The sequence below is a fragment of the Necator americanus genome, chromosome X (genome assembly GCF_031761385.1).
Source record: "Necator americanus strain Aroian chromosome X, whole genome shotgun sequence".
Classification (NCBI taxonomy): domain Eukaryota; kingdom Metazoa; phylum Nematoda; class Chromadorea; order Rhabditida; family Ancylostomatidae; genus Necator; species Necator americanus.
The window spans coordinates 26,990,890-27,006,772 of NC_087376.1; the positions used below are offsets into that span (position 1 = coordinate 26,990,890).

The window sequence follows — 15,883 nt, forward strand, 5'->3', positions numbered from 1 at the left end:
CGTCGAAACTCCAAAATTCTCAGAAATGAATTTTATTAAATATTATTTCTCCAGCAGCTTTGAGAAATTAGTTCGTATTTGTTCGATATTCCCCCTCCCCCCAAAATATTTTTAGAAAATAAGTGACTAATTGGATATCATACTTTTTTATAAATATCTTGGAAGGAGTCTGTTTATCTTTCAAAGGAATAATGTGTGTGTGAAGATTTTTTTGACATTAATATAAACATAAAAATCAAAGCAATTTCAAAAATTCTTTACTTGGACAAATAGTAAAATAACGTTTGTCTTATATATCTCATACGTGTTCAGGTAGTTTAAATATTCATGAAAGAAATAGTATTTAGATAAAGGTAATGACTAGGAGGTAAGAGAGGGATCACCGCTTCAGTTGAGAATCAGAAGCAAAGAAAAAATCGCCAGAAGTTTCAGTACTATACAGATCTTGACTATTCAATTATTCTTCATCGTTTTTTACTGAAAAATGTTTGAATGAAGCTGAAGTAAATTTTTTGGAACGTATGAACGGATGAACGTTCTCTTATAAATAACCACACAATCTCTCATGTATGCAAATAAATGCGGATGAAAATGCCATCTAATAATATGCATTCAATGAAGAATCAATAGAGGGAGTATAATCCATGTAAGTCTCCTCTAGGATCTCACGGGAAAACATTTATGGTTTCTAACTACTTCCTGCACAACCAAAACAGTTTTACGGCGATGACAACTACTGGAGCTGAGAAACTATTCATACCTATTATTATTTAGAAAGTTGACTTTTTTTCAATTTTTGAAAGGTACATTACTGAGTCAACGATAAGGTGATTGAAATAATTCTAGGATTTAGAGGCTAAGCGTATATACACAGTTATCTATTCGGTATTATGTTTATAGTACCTTTATACTTGACCATCGTAGCAAGGAAAAATCCTAGAGGAAATAAAAGGTGTTAAAATAAAGTATGGTAGGGAAAATCTTTCGAAAATCTTGCTCTTGTAAAGTTTTGTGTCATCCCTAAACAACTAACTCTTAACTCAAATACTTCCATGCTAATCGATTTTCTTTTCTTTTTTCTTTTTTTTTTCTCTTATGGAGACTATGATTATAAGTCATGGACATGCAAAGTTGATGTCGTGGATGGATGTTATTCGCGCACTCCGCCCGGATTTAATATCCTTCCTCAGTCAGGAAGAATTCATAAGCAACTCTCCAACAGAGTATGTTTAGTATGAAGATTTGCGAACAGTGTAAAATTTTATGAAATAAAATCAACCGATCGAAAGAATTATGTACATGGGCATGTAATTGACGAGAAATAAATCATAATGAACCGATTACCGGGCGGCAATTTCTATCCTGACGACATAAAAATACGGTTTAACAAGAGTAAATCCGTATACGTATATGCGTCATGGATGAGGACCATATTCAAAAGAGAAAATCAAAAGGAAGATTATTTACATTCGAAAAAATATGTATTACAAGGAATTTTTTTGTACAAACGAGATACGTAGCTCATCTTAACGTCACGATGCATCTCGTTGAAACCAGTATGTATTTACAAGAAAAATATTCCACTATGAAAGAAAGAAAGACACTAGCATTACTATCACGTCTTAAACTAGTTCCTACGTTATATAAAAGAAAACAAAAGGCTACAGTATACGCTGTGGGCATAAAAAGCATAACACTACATCTCTATACACAAAGATAACTAATGACGATAAGAAGAAAAAACTAGAGGTTCACTAATTTGAAGACGAAAAAAAGCTGTACATAAATCCCTGAAAATGTGGAAAGCTGGGACGAAAAATCAAATCTGATGAGACCATATCGAATCCAAAAATGGATTGGACTATGTGAAGGCAGCTATGCAGGTTCCAGATCCACGATCAGAGGCTATATATACAATTTTATCTTGCCACTTCATTCGTAGATTTCCTTCATGAATCACTTTTTTGTAGCGGTCGACGACGTGTTGAAACGATTTTTGACTGAAAATAATATATATATTTTTTTGATTTCGGCGGTTGTTTTCTCAGAACACGAGCCAATCAATAACAGTCATCGTTCAGCAAACACGGAGGCGAAAAAACACAAAAGACTCGTCATTGCGGTATCGAAAATCGATTTCAAGTACAGTTATAGGAGAAAGTGATGTGACTTTGGTTCCGTAAGCGTATCGGGTCTGGGTTTTAAACATATTAGATCCATGCACATACGATCTCGCCTGCAAACAAAGGGATTCTCGCCAACATCCATTATTTTCTTTACACTCGGCGAAATTCGCCATGAGACCTTTTCTTCACCCTCGTCAATTTATCACAGATGTCAAGCAATAGGGCGAGAAATTCCGTTCCTCTCTTAGATGGACCTATGTTGACCGGTTTTTCAAACGTAGTACTTGTATCTATTCAAAGCAATCAAGCAATCACTTCCAGAGATTTTTGAAGTTCCAAATTTTCAACAATAACAAAACAAAATCCAAAAGTTTTAGGACGACTCGCACCAAAGAACAAAACGAAACAAACAACAAATTTGAACAGTAGTTGCAGTTGTGATTCTCCTAACAAACTCATTTAGGAAAGATCCAGGAAAGATTTATGTATGTTGCGCTGAAAAGCTGTTTTTAGAGCCCCATGATAACTTTCCGATTTTGAGGAAATTTTGAGGAAAATAAAAGATCATTTCAAAAAAATCATAACGAAACACAGACTTTCACGACCAGAAGTTCTCAACAAAACAAATTTTGCTCTCGAAAACTATGGTGAACAACAGCAGAAGTCACTCTTATCATTTGTTTTAGTAAAAAATGAGGGAAATGCAGCAAATTTCCGCAGGAAAAAAAAGAATTTTCGTCGCCACATCAAAAATTAGTTTATTCCTTTCTCCAAAAACGTCTCTATCCGATTTTGAAATCGTTCAAAATCTTTTTAAAAAATGTAGACACCAAGTTGATAACGTATTGTGGTCAAGCGTCGGGATCACAAAAAAACCTACTTCATCGTACAAATATCTTTTAAAGTGAGAATAGAGAAGTTAAACGAAATTCTCCCAAAATTTTCCAACAAGCTTTGTTTATCCAACAATTCCCGGATCTCTCGCCCAGAAACGTTTTGCACAGGTCACGACATTCACGGCGCATATTTAGTGCCCAAATGCCAGCTGGAAAAACATAGAGATTTAAACGTATGCTAGTGTGGAATCGTGATGTTTTATATACGGCGCAATAAAAACAAGGATACCTTAAAATTATAGCAGAACCTGTTCTATGATCCGAAATTGATTAATCCATAAACAAAGCTAAATGATTGGCGATAGATGAGGTGAAAAGACGATTGAACAGGTTTTTTTGGGGCTGGCAAGGAAACGCTGAGGCGCCCGTTTTGAATGTCGAGAGGGGGGACCGGTTCCGATGACAGGAAGTGCAGGTGAGCCGTTTTGCCGTCTGCGTGCAACATGTCGTACACGGCCCGTTCATGGCATAGTTAATGGGCTACGTTAGGGAGAATCGCAGCCGTCATATGCACATGCAACGCATTCAGAGCCCCCTCTCCCTCTCTCCCTCATTCCCGTGTAAGCGCTGCCGATTGCTGCCGATATGGACATAGTAGAGCACGGAAGAGGGTGAGATCGTGAAGGCGCACAGCCTTAGTCGCAAAAACACTCAATCCTCGCCGTCCGCTGCTCACAAAGGTGGAGGGGATAGCCGAGCGCTGTATTCAAAGCCGAATGCATCTGTGTCCGCTTCTCACCGCTCTTCTCTACTAATATTGGCTAGCATAAGCAACCGTTAAACATGGGCCGCCCGGATATTTGCAGAGTACACGACAAGCGTAATCGCGGACAACGACAATGCTGCACCTGCAAATTGAGAACGTCACCGTCTTCGATACGATAGCTATGCAAATTCATTCCCGGATATCGAAACTCTTCCACAGAACCATCTTTTGTTGTCAGAAACATCCGTAAACGGTTATAGGGAATACCACATTCCTTCGCCAGAGACCTGAAAAAAATTGAAAAATGTGGGACGTTTAGAACAGCCAACATATCCTCTTGAATAGTTATTTTCAAGGAAAATTTGAAAATTCCAGCATTTCTAGCACAAAAGCAAATAGATGATGACGGGAACTTATCATAATAATAACTTATTATGATGATCTTCCTAAAACTATGAGAGGAAACCATAAAAAATCAAAAGAAATCTCTTGTCATCGACTTAGAACATTCAAGAAAATAATTTGGTTCATCATAAGGAGTTTGGAATCTCACCCGTTTAATCCAGATAATTTTTAGCAAACACATCAGTACCAGAACAGAAAAAAATTCCCCGAAAAAAAATCGAGAATCTAACGCAGTTCACCTCACAAAAACGAATGAAAACGCTACATATCAAGCGGCACGAAGAAGTTGCGTTGTTTCTGCAGAAAGTTTTGCATTGCATCCACTTTGTGCACGTTTTTCTCCTCTTTGTGCAATTATTTTACACGTGCCACGGAATGACGAAACCATTCTATCCGTGAAAATGTTTTCCACAACAAACCAAATTTTTCGAGTTTAAATTAATCGTTCCAAAATCAGAGAAAATGTTATTCGCTTTAGATCACTTTTAGTATTTCCGCAACTTGTTTTGAAGTCACTCAGCGGGTGTTCCTCTGCTTTTTTTGCTGGCCTATTTCTAGCCTCCGTTTGCTACTCTACTTCCCAAAACATCAAAAAACTAGGACGAACGCGAAACCCTCAATTTCTCTTTTTTTTTTTGAAATTCGAAATCGGTTTGCAGTTAGTGAGAGGAGGGAACATCGATTCACCAGAGGTTAAACTAACACAAACAACCGGTAGTGGAGGGGGGATCCCCATACGTGTGGATAGTGAATCTAATGGATGAAACGCGTTGCTACAAAGAGCAGCGCTAACGCCAACAATAGTGCTCGGCCATTACCACCAACATCAATGATGAATAAATCAGTATCAGCCATCGCGAAACGCCGGAGGCATTGTTCAGTCGTACAAAACTCATCCTTCATAACGCGTCAAACTTACTTCATCAGTTGACCAACGTTCTTGTTCAGATTGATGCGTAGCTTCGCCTGATAGTTTGTCTCCTCACAAAAAACTTGAACATGAGCAGATAATTTTGGTGTTAGATCAACTTTTGCCAATCGCTCTACATGACCATGCTTGTCTATTAGACGTTTATAATGATTCGGTTTGTCGTCTCTGTCCTAGAAACGTCCAGGAAATAAGGCGGCACACTTTAAGACCACCCACATGGAACATATGGAGGTCTAGCATACATACACATAGACAAAAGACCATACCTGATAATAACGAATAAAATAACGTTCGGATTGTTCACGTTGTTCAGGTGTGATTATTGATCCGTTAAGTACCCGTAAATTTTGTACACGACCAATGATTAGATGAATTCGTTCCTCCTCATTAAATTCATCAAGGAGAGGAATTGATAGAATTCGTAGGTCGGTTAGCGATGGTAATCGATCCAAACTGTCAATACTGTCCCAGTCAGCAATTTCCGTCTGGAAGTGTGTGTGTGTATGTGTGTGTGTGATGAGAAGGAAATTGTTTACATAAGGTATTTGGGATGACCTAGCTCCTTCACATGATAACATTTCAAATGGGAACAAAAGAAAACCGTGCGAAAATAACAAGATGGAGACTGCTATTCACAATGGAAACACTTTCAACGCCCAGTCTCAAGATTTCATAGTTTGGAAATTTCTTCTTCTTACATGGCCGCTCTTAGAAAAGATACACAACAATCAGGGAAACAACACTATTGAACAAGATCTATTACCTTTGCTAAGTTCAACGATTGAAGTGTACCCAAATCTTCCATGGTAGTATGATGAATAACGGATTTTATTGGATTCTCACATAAAAACACTGTCTTTCGACTGGGGAATCTCCTCAACAAACGGACAATCTGTTGCCAATCATCGATACGACACCTGCAACATCACAGCAAAGAACTCGACTCACACAAAAATGACGACACAGAACACGTGAGCAACCAAATAGCAGGAAAAAAAAAGAAAATCCATGGTCCATACCTATTCATGTGAATCGTCTTCACAGATTCGTTCATGACAGAATCATCATCATCACTCAAATTGAGTTTATTATCAGATAAATGTAATTCCTGTAGCGAAGGTGTATTTTTAAGGATTGATGATAGTGATGTCAACGATAAATTAGTCCCATTTAGTATTAAAGTGTGCAATAATGGGGCCGATGGTAAATCCACAGCGATCTGAAGCACAATTTACAGATTATTCCAAGAGAAAACTAAGAAAAGTCTTTTTTTTTAAATGAAATACGGAAGAATTCAGTCTTAGCCTCTAAAGCAACCTCATGTACCATAGAAGAGTCATAGTTACCTCGCCATCAAGTGGATTGTAGCTGAGATTCAAAGTTCGAAGTTGTGGTAAATGCTTCAGCACAGCATTTACACATTCCCATCTGATACTATTCCAGGCAAGATCTGCCTAAATATTGTAAGAACTAAGGCGAATAACAACTATCTCAAGTATGAGACACGTTAAGAGGAGAGTTTAACTCACAAGAGAGAACAGAAAAAATTTTGATATACCTCAGCCACATGCTGCATAAGACCAGCAATTTGTGAGACATCTCCCAAATGTGATATATTGGCATTATTCAGTACAACTAATTCGAGAGCACGTTTACTTGCCATTTTACATGGTGAACTACCAGTCTGAAGAATATATTTAGTTGATTAAAAATGTTTACAACACGAATTCTCCTATAAATTTCTACACAAATGTATGTTTTTTCTTATGTCCCCCATGTTTTTCGTACGTAACATACGAATCTTGTTACGTGTAAGAGTAAATGGATTTCATCTGAATGAAGCGACTTGTGTCGGAAGAATCAAGTGCGAGAAGCGAGAGATCTAATTAGGAGGGATCAAGATAGGCTATGATGATGGCATCAGATAAGGTGCGATGAAGACTGAACCATGCAGGTGGTTTGACAAGATCTCATTAAAGAAACAAGAACACTTTGTTACGGCGTTTACCGATTACTGAATAGATAACGGTGAAAAAAGTGAGCGAAATAGACACGAATCACTCCGATAGAACTTCGTAAATAATGAGCGAGAAACGTAAACAGACCGAAAACACTGACAGGAGTAGGATAGACGATGTTCAGTGAACTTACAAAATTGGTGAGCACAATGTCTTGATCCATGTAGGCGTCGTCATCGTTCAAATACTTTTGTTCGAGCCTGTACACAAGCGAGCACGTCTCTTCCTCCATGACAGCAATGAGCTGAGTGCGACAGCCCGCGCCGCGTCCCTCACGTGCAGCGCTCCCCCCCCCCACATTTCCCGCCCACCCTCGGAGAAGAAATGGCTGCTGCCGCCCAGCCAGACGGGTGCTGTCCGGCGGCCAGCCGGCCAGCCAGTCTCGCAGCCAGCCGTTCATCCTTCTTCGTATTGTCCAATTTACTTAAAACCTATTCGCTGAGGAAAAAGTCGAGATTCACTCGGAGGACAGTCACTTTAGGTAGTAGCTCTTGCACTTTGAAAACATTAAGAATTCCCCGGAGGAAAAAGTTGTCCAAGTGATCTTTACGTAATTTGATTACTTACGTTCGCTTTCCGTAAAGAAAGGTTGTTATTTCTAAAGTGCTACTTAGAAAAAATACATTGATGTGAAGAGGACAAAAACTATGGAACAGGGAACTGGAATGAGGAATGTTCTCTGACTAGTGCTTGCAAGTGTGTAAGTATGCAATGCATCAGTTCCTGAAAGGGGCTGTTGCGGTGAAACATGATCCATTTCCTTCTGTTTGTAAATTTTACGCAACGTATAATATTTAATAATTAATTGACGAAAGAAAAAATCCCATATAGTTATCGTAGAAGAAGAAAGATCAATTCAATCAAAAAGAATAAACTGTAAATATTTTGTGCATATTTTGCATATTTTGTATACGTTTACTAGAACATGAAAAAGATTGAAGAGATAGCAAATTTTAGAAAATTAACAGTAATCAACTCTATGCATTTATTTACAGTACTATGCTGGAAAAAGCGTTTACCACAGCCCCACTATTTTGTGTGTTTTTTTAAGATTATATGTTTAGTCGGAATCGTAGCCATTATAATTGTTTACACCTATTCATTATTTACTTTTTCGATCCCTTTTGTACTAGGATCTAGTGGAAAAAGCAGAACCTCACCTTTTTTATTGGCACTTTAATTTTTTTTTCGTCAAAAAATGTTGTTTTTAAGAGCGCAAAACAGATCACATCAAGATGAGAACATCCTCAGAAATTGGCTTTACACAAAAAAGTTAAAGTCAAGAAGTAGAATTTAATATTTGTAACAGCCTAGAGAACCTTTAGGAAAACAATTTCTGGAAATGACCTCATTGTTGATTTGAAGATTCTGAAGTGATACTAAGAAACATTAGCCATCCAACATGTCCAGTAAACTTTACGGCAGTCTCATCAACTCATTCTTGCCTTTCGCTGAGACCAAGAAAAAAAATCCAAGCACGGCATGGACAACTTTTTGCCGTTCTAACGTTGTAGTTATAGCAACGGCGAAGTGCTCAATGAACTGAAACGTTTGCTGGGAACTAAGACTTAAAATTTTTTAGTGATCAGAGTCGAAGAAATTTCTTTGTATCTTTTCCTTCCCAGTAAATACGATGAGCAGGGACAAGAAACAATTGTGTTCGCGATTATTTAGCACATCACAAAAGATGCATATGAGCGAGAAACGTCTTAAAAATTACACAACATTGTAGGAAATTAGCGAAAAGAGCAGGATAATAAACTACAAAAATGAATCCAAACAAAAAAAGGCATCTGAGAAATGGGAAAAAAAATTTGGCAATCTTTGACATTCAAACGAATATTAGAGTGAAAAACGTGTCTTTATTTCACTTTAAATTCAACAAATTTTCGAAAACGATGATATTTATACGAGGACTAAAACATAAACATCTTTTGAGGATTACGAAAGTTGGTGAACCCTCTTTGTTAAAGATCCCTTATCAGATTCGCCCTGGATCCCAACGTGCTCCTTCTTCGGCTGAGTTGGTCACCCAAATCCTGATATGTAGATAAATAGATCGATGTTAAGCGTTCTGGATTGGAAGAGGATGTCATGAGAGGATTTTTCACTTTTTGGAGTAGGAGAACGACATGTTTGACGCGTATCCGCCACGAAAAAGACTGCGCCAGGCCCCACTGACAATGATTTTGCGGATTTTTCCTTGAGTGTTTTGACACAAACAAATGTGTTTCCTTTTTCTTTTTTGTTGCACCATTCGTATATGTGAATAAATAAATTTAAAAAAAAATAAAAACACCATTCGAGTTCACCTTTAACATTCTGTAAATAATAGTAAAAGATATTCGAATAACTCTAGCACGTATTGCAAGATAAAATGTTCTTTTCACCACGAATAGTCAAAGTCAGCAAAACAATAAAAATGAATCTTAATCGTTCCGAAAATCTTGTCCCTCTATACCTCAGATACTGTAGATGTAGCGTAGACGACAGCACCAAAATTTAAAAGCCGTCCAGATACCGAAATGCGGATCAACAGAATTCTATGCTGAAAATTAAATTGGGAAACATTACAAATTTGCAGATTTTTTGCTGAAATATTATAGTTTTATATGATCTGATACTACTAAGAAATTAGTGTGTAATCCTGTATCCAACCCCTCCTCTAAAATCAGATCTCAATTCATTACTACTTATTCGCTTAGCAGTAAGTTTTGTTATGAAACACAACAGTTTTTGTAAACAACTCTTTATTTTCGTGTATTCAAGCAAAACAAATACTTCAAATATTAAGCATCTCAATGAATTAAAGACAAAATCTTTAGCATGGACATTTGGGGCACTTTCACATCCACGCAGACATAGGAGTAACAAAATGAAAAATTATTACAAAAAGCGACTTCTTGCACACAGAACAAATTCCATCATACAAACCAAAGCCATAAACGTAATCGATTATCCCGCTCATTTGAAGATATCTTGAGAGTTGCACTAAAACGATCGTCTTAAGACATTTCAAGTGGGAGACATTCATATGAGAACAAATCACAGCTTGAACTGGGGGAAGGAGTTTATAAAAAATTACAAGCATCAACATTTCCTCCTATTCAAAACTTTTTCCAACATTTTCCGCATAAAATCTATACAACGAGAGTGAAACTGACGACAAATATATACTTACACCAACAATCCTTAAAGTATAACGATCCAATAAGACGAAATCTCAACGCGAAATTCAGAAAGAGACAGCAAACAGCTACACCAGTGTTAGTGATCACAATAATTACAATCCTTAAACATCTCCCCAGCAATCCATAATTACAACATTTTGCTGATCTCCAATTCACGAGCTTCCTTGTCCTCCTCCTCATCCATGATCAAATGTTCAGCAAGGGAAGATGGAATGTGATCTTCAATCCATCGCAGATCATCCTGGAAACCGAAATGTGCTACTTCTAACTATGAAGTTATTGATATAACGAGTAAAACATAAGAAGTCGGACATTCTTCCTACTTATTCAATTTTTTTCAACATAATTTCCTTCATTTCTTCAGAAAATAACGCTTCAAAAACCAATTCTTCCATAGTTTTTCCTTGGATTCCCACCTATCAGTGAAGATAAATGAAGAACGTGGAATAAGAGAATTTTGATGACTGCAGTCTTATAGATGTGTTTTTCATCAGATTTTACAGAATTAAGCGATCCATTCATCATCCCAAACGCAACAGGATAGAAAATAAACTTGTAAAAATTATTTTTCCAACTACATTTACCTGCAGTTTATTATCTTCTCGCTCCTTCTCCTTCTGACGACGCATATCCGCTCCACTTCCGGACTCCCGCTGCTTCAACATTTCGAAACCAGGAGAAGAAGCGTTGAAAATTTCATCTATAGAGAAAATTATTCGAAAAAAAGAGGATATGTGATTCGACCCCTGTTTTCTTATTATTATTTTTCTTTCACGGATGCAGTGCTTAGTTAATCTGTTCAATAAAACGTACCTTGATCGTTCTCATCCTCGCTATCATCGAGAAGCGGAGTAAATGCATAACGCTGGTTATTAACAGAAGGACGCCAAAGGATGACAATCACAACAAGTATGAAGCAGAACAAAACATGCCAGAACGCAGTGTCCACCCATCTAGAAATAAGCAATACCCAAAAAAAATTATGCAGGGGACCAACAAAGAACTGATGGAGAAAAATTCAAATAAACATCGAAAACTCACAACTCTTTCCAATCCTTCAAGCAAGTGGGAAATATGTGGAATAAAAGACTCCAAATCATGAAGATCACAGAAGCAATAGCAGCAAACATAAGGGTATTCATGAAATGTCGGTAAACTGTCAGTTTAACCTGAAACAAACCTTTCTTTCAGAAGATAAAAAAACCAAAATGGTGAAATGAATCTACACATAAACATAAATAAGGAATGGTACGTACCTCATTTCTCCTTAATTTTAACGTTCGCATTGTAGCACCGAGTGAAGTGAATATCCAATAAAAAATGACCATTTCCGTAATAACTAGAGGAAGTGCGGCAAACTGCTTCTGTTTGGCTGCTTCGACATGATTCTATAAAAGAAGTGTGGATTAATTTGATGAATTACGGAGAAGTGCTTCACTAGACGAAGCAGAAGCAAAGACAATGACAAATTTTCCAATTTCACTACGCTACAGTGTTCTCATTGGCTGTCATATGATATAAATGAGCATAATGTCGATTCCTAAAGAAATGTGGAGAAAAATTACAGATAGAGGGTAACAAAGCGGTATTACTATGAAAATAATGATTATAGTCATATGCTTCCTTGAGTTGTTTCAAAACTTCAAAGATTTCTGAGAAAGGAAAGAAAATCTGAAGGACACTTCTGTGGTCTGAAGAAAATAGAAAATCCTCAATGTCAAGGACGACAGAAAAACGTCCTCAGCGACTCGGTACAAAAACAAGCATTCATTATATTCAAAAGCCTCCTATGGACGTTCACAACTGCATAATCCAGAAAAAAAAAACAAATTAGGAGTGAGAAGAAAATGAACCCATTACTAAAAAGTTGAGGAAGCCAAATTGTACATAACCCTAGGAGAAAATCCAAAGTACCTTGGAAACTCGAGCAAGTCCTTCAATTGCACAGAAGACGAAATAGACTAATCCAACGCCAGCAACCTGAAATTATACGCAACCCTCAACAAAGAATGGAATAAACTTGGATTGAAAGCGAACACAAAATCTCAGCTAGGCATAGGACATATATTTGTGCATTAGCTTTGACGCGGAATATTGTTACAACTTAGCACGTTTCAGTATTATATGTACCAAAAACAATGTTTGTCATATCTGACCTTTTGAGAACGCATCTACAGTGATGATGTGGCAAAATAAAATAAACATGGAGAAAATGGTAGAAAACCATGGAAAACACATGACGTTTTGTAAGAAACTCCGTCATGAATGATTGAAGGTGGAAAAGTGAAAAACAGATGACGACGTCAGCAAAAAGAAAAATGAAAGCGAATTGAAGGAAACTGGCCACAGGGAGTGATGACCGAGAATATAATTGCATACGAACAACTACAAACCATTGAGAAACAGTGTAAAACAAAAGAAATGATACCTGACTGAGTGTGTTTCCAAGACGAGGCTTTACAACACCATACCCCACCGATACTATTATCACAAGCACACGAGACATTGTCCTTTTTGCGCATGAAACCAATTCAGCAAGCTATAAACAGGCAGAAATTTTATCCCAGTTTTGAAAAAAAAAAACAAGATAGCACCAAACACCTCTAGAACTCCTTCAACACTTCGCCCACTCGTATTCATTGTTGAATATTCTGCCAAAAAGAATGCTTTTTCAATCATTCCAAGAATTATTACAGCCCCTAAACAATAGCTGACAATGGACAAAAAAACAACGATTAAAATCGGCAAAGAACATGCCTATCCAATACTGAATCCTTAAAATGTCCCTGTAATATTTGATGCAGAGAATCAGCCATATGAGAGCAAGACCTCCATAGAAAATACACATTATTACATAGAATCTAAACAACAGGATATTAAACTCAAAAGAAGGAACTAAACTTCTTTGATTAATACCACCTGAGCAGAGGATAGTCAATTGCACTAAGAAATCCATGTGGCTGCCTCCATTTTACAGTGACTGTAACGTTGTACTCATCAGTTGGAGATTCGGTAGGATAGGAGACACCGACGATCTAAAAAACGTGTAACTGATAAAGGAGCAAAAGCAGAAGTGCTTAACGAAACTAGTTACAAGCATCGAACCTTCAATACAAGAAAGTAGATTCCATCTGTGGGGACAATTTGAGCAGGATTCCATGAGCTGAAGTTACACAACGGTCAGGATGACCATACCATTCGAAAAAAAAATTAGGAAGGAATCCGGAAGCGCTGGTCACTTTACTGGATTAAGATGTCAGTGCAAGAGAGCCGGAAAAGGGTGCTATTTTCGATGCGCATACAAAAGTGACGTCGCTACAAATAATAACTTTGCTAATAGAAAAACGAGGGGATTTTCCAATCATGAGGCGTCACAGGTGGATTATTTCAAAGCGTTGGCAGCCCATAATACGTGGAAATTGAGCGGTTCCATAGAAGATAACGCCGTATTGGTCAGGTTTTAGTCAAAAAAATTATTCTTGAGATGTAATCCTGTGTAACGGCTCATATTTCCAGGAAAAAAGAACTAGAAAGGAGGTAGTGATGAAATGAAGTTAAACTGGTCTTCTTTAGAGAACCTTCCTCGACATTTGCTGAAAGAACTTACGAAAGTGAAGTTGATACAATAGGATCACTTCTCTTATCACGAAACGGAACCTTAAATAACGAAGTTTTGAAGAGAAAAGAAGAAATAAAATGAGGAAAAAACCTACCAAACCAGAAACATTCTTTACAATCATAGGATGAGGGAAAGGTTCTGAGAAGATGATAGATCCATGCGAATCCTACAAAGTACATGTTAATAGTGGGAGTCAGTTAGTGAATACGTCTAGACTGTCTTTCTACTTAATAACAAACGTTTATCAGAATGACAATCTGAATGTGAATGAGAACTCGAATGGACCGTTGGATGAAACACAAGAACTGGAGGAGATCGTGTACAATAATGGAAAATTCGTACAAAAAAAAACACCGTTTAAAAAATTTGTTTAACACCAATACAAAAAAGTTAGCTACAATAAACACATAAGGAAAGATACAGTAAGGAAGGAAGTCGCCATTTACTAAACTAAAAACAAAGAAAAAAAAAACTAACTTTGCAGGAGAAATTCTGCGGCTTCGACTTGTAATACACCATTTTTTCATAGCTATAGGTGTCAGGAATATGATCCGAATCGGAGAAATAGAATGTCTGCAAATTAAAATTTCACCATGGATTTAACCCGAGTGTCGACAACTACAACCGACTACTTAGAAAGAAGCGACTGCTTTTAGTGCAAATGATAAAAGGAAAAGGTGAATAATATCACTTCGAATAGTAATCAACAAGCAAACATACCAACAATCTTCTCAAATTATCCGCTCGCTTTGCGTCGAAGAACTCCTTGTCACATGGAGAAGAACGGAGTGCATATTGTACCTGAGGCTTAGGGAATAAAGGTTCTGGAGGAAAATAGGGCTTGGTTGAAATAAAGCGAAGGGGATTTTTTTTTGTGCAGCTACAAATTCAGGGTTTTTATCTAAGAATACACTTTAACAAGAAGAGAAATGTGGGGAAATTACCTGAAATGTCATATCTATATCTTCCTCAACACATGATAATCGTATCTCCACTTCAGTTTGGTTCAAAGCAGACTGAGCAAAACCAATCATTTGATACTGAAAACTTGAAAATAAAGGAAGATACCGTGGCAAAAAATGATTGAAAACAAAGTAATGAAGGACCAAAAGTACTTCTACCATCACATCCGTTCAGGAAACGGACCATGATGTTTCGATACGGGCACGAAAACAAACTCTAAGGTCAGTAACGATGGGATTAACTTTGAAACAAACAAAGCATACGTTTTTCGGCCGAAGTGGAACAGTTTCTGACAGTATTCCGGCACTAAGCAAATTCGTTGACGCCAACGGTACAAATAGTAAAATTAACCAAAGTTGAAACATTATAATGCTGAAAACGCATAGTTGAACCATGTAATTCATGAGAAAAGTGACGCACAAGAACGAAATTACACAAGAATACTTCCATAAATAGCAAATTCTATAGGAAAAAACAGGGAAGGAGGAACAAAGGAGGTATATTGGGACATGAAGAACAATGTAATCCACTCAGCAACAGCTCAACACTGAATGAATGGGCGCACTACTACAAAACTCGGACAAAAAACTATCGCAAGAAATGACACGCATTAAGGCGACGAGGCGCCAAAGAACGGGTTTGAAAGAAAGTTTAGGAGTTGTCTCCTGGCATATCGTTGTCACAATACTACGATGTCGGCGAATATTTTCACAACTTCTATGTGCTAGTATTAGCTCTGTCTTTGTGAAAAGGCTCAAAAGTGTTGGTTTTTCATAACCTATTCATACAGATTCCTTCTTTTCAGTGTACTGGTTCAAAGTAACTAAGTTACTGCAGATTCTTCCTTCAAAATGATACCAAATTAAGGTAAAGTGTAGTGGAAACTGCTTATCACATTCATGTTAAAAGAATGATGGATCTTTAGCTATGTACATTGGATGAAAATAAATATTTTTGCTGTAGACAAAGATTGATCTACATGTTTTACGTATGTTTAATGATAACTGGGAGATTTTTCTATAATTCTT

The 15,883-nt window shown here is 37.2% G+C and overlaps 1 protein-coding gene across 3 annotated transcripts; it reads right to left on the reverse strand.

The window, feature by feature from the left end:
* Window positions 1-1,949: 1,949 nt before the first annotated feature.
* On the reverse strand, window positions 1,950-15,220 carry RB195_025637 (uncharacterized protein; the record flags this gene model as incomplete). 3 transcript variants are annotated; one of them, XM_064213870.1, is made up of 29 exons in its annotated part: window positions 1,950-2,000; window positions 3,871-4,015; window positions 5,053-5,234; window positions 5,331-5,549; window positions 5,828-5,981; window positions 6,084-6,283; window positions 6,411-6,518; window positions 6,623-6,748; window positions 7,216-7,282; window positions 7,394-7,505; window positions 10,017-10,073; window positions 10,264-10,373; window positions 10,405-10,514; window positions 10,858-10,973; window positions 11,087-11,226; window positions 11,315-11,442; window positions 11,530-11,661; window positions 12,188-12,253; window positions 12,702-12,812; window positions 12,875-12,972; window positions 13,031-13,134; window positions 13,193-13,308; window positions 13,379-13,436; window positions 13,881-13,930; window positions 13,987-14,058; window positions 14,370-14,465; window positions 14,613-14,693; window positions 14,837-14,932; window positions 15,119-15,220. In XM_064213870.1, the coding sequence occupies 29 exons, from the start codon at window positions 15,218-15,220 to the stop codon at window positions 1,950-1,952; spliced, it is 3,207 nt and encodes a 1,068-aa protein (XP_064069750.1). The 3 variants fall into 3 exon arrangements, with proteins under 3 accessions (XP_064069750.1, XP_013294309.2, XP_064069751.1); XM_064213869.1 differs by lacking the exons at window positions 1,950-2,000; window positions 3,871-4,015; window positions 5,053-5,234; ... (7 more) ...; window positions 10,017-10,073; window positions 10,264-10,373 and having other exon boundaries at window positions 10,401-10,514; XM_013438855.2 differs by lacking the exons at window positions 7,394-7,505; window positions 10,017-10,073; window positions 10,264-10,373; ... (15 more) ...; window positions 14,837-14,932; window positions 15,119-15,220 and having other exon boundaries at window positions 7,216-7,314.
* Between the last annotated feature and the right edge of the window lie 663 nt (window positions 15,221-15,883).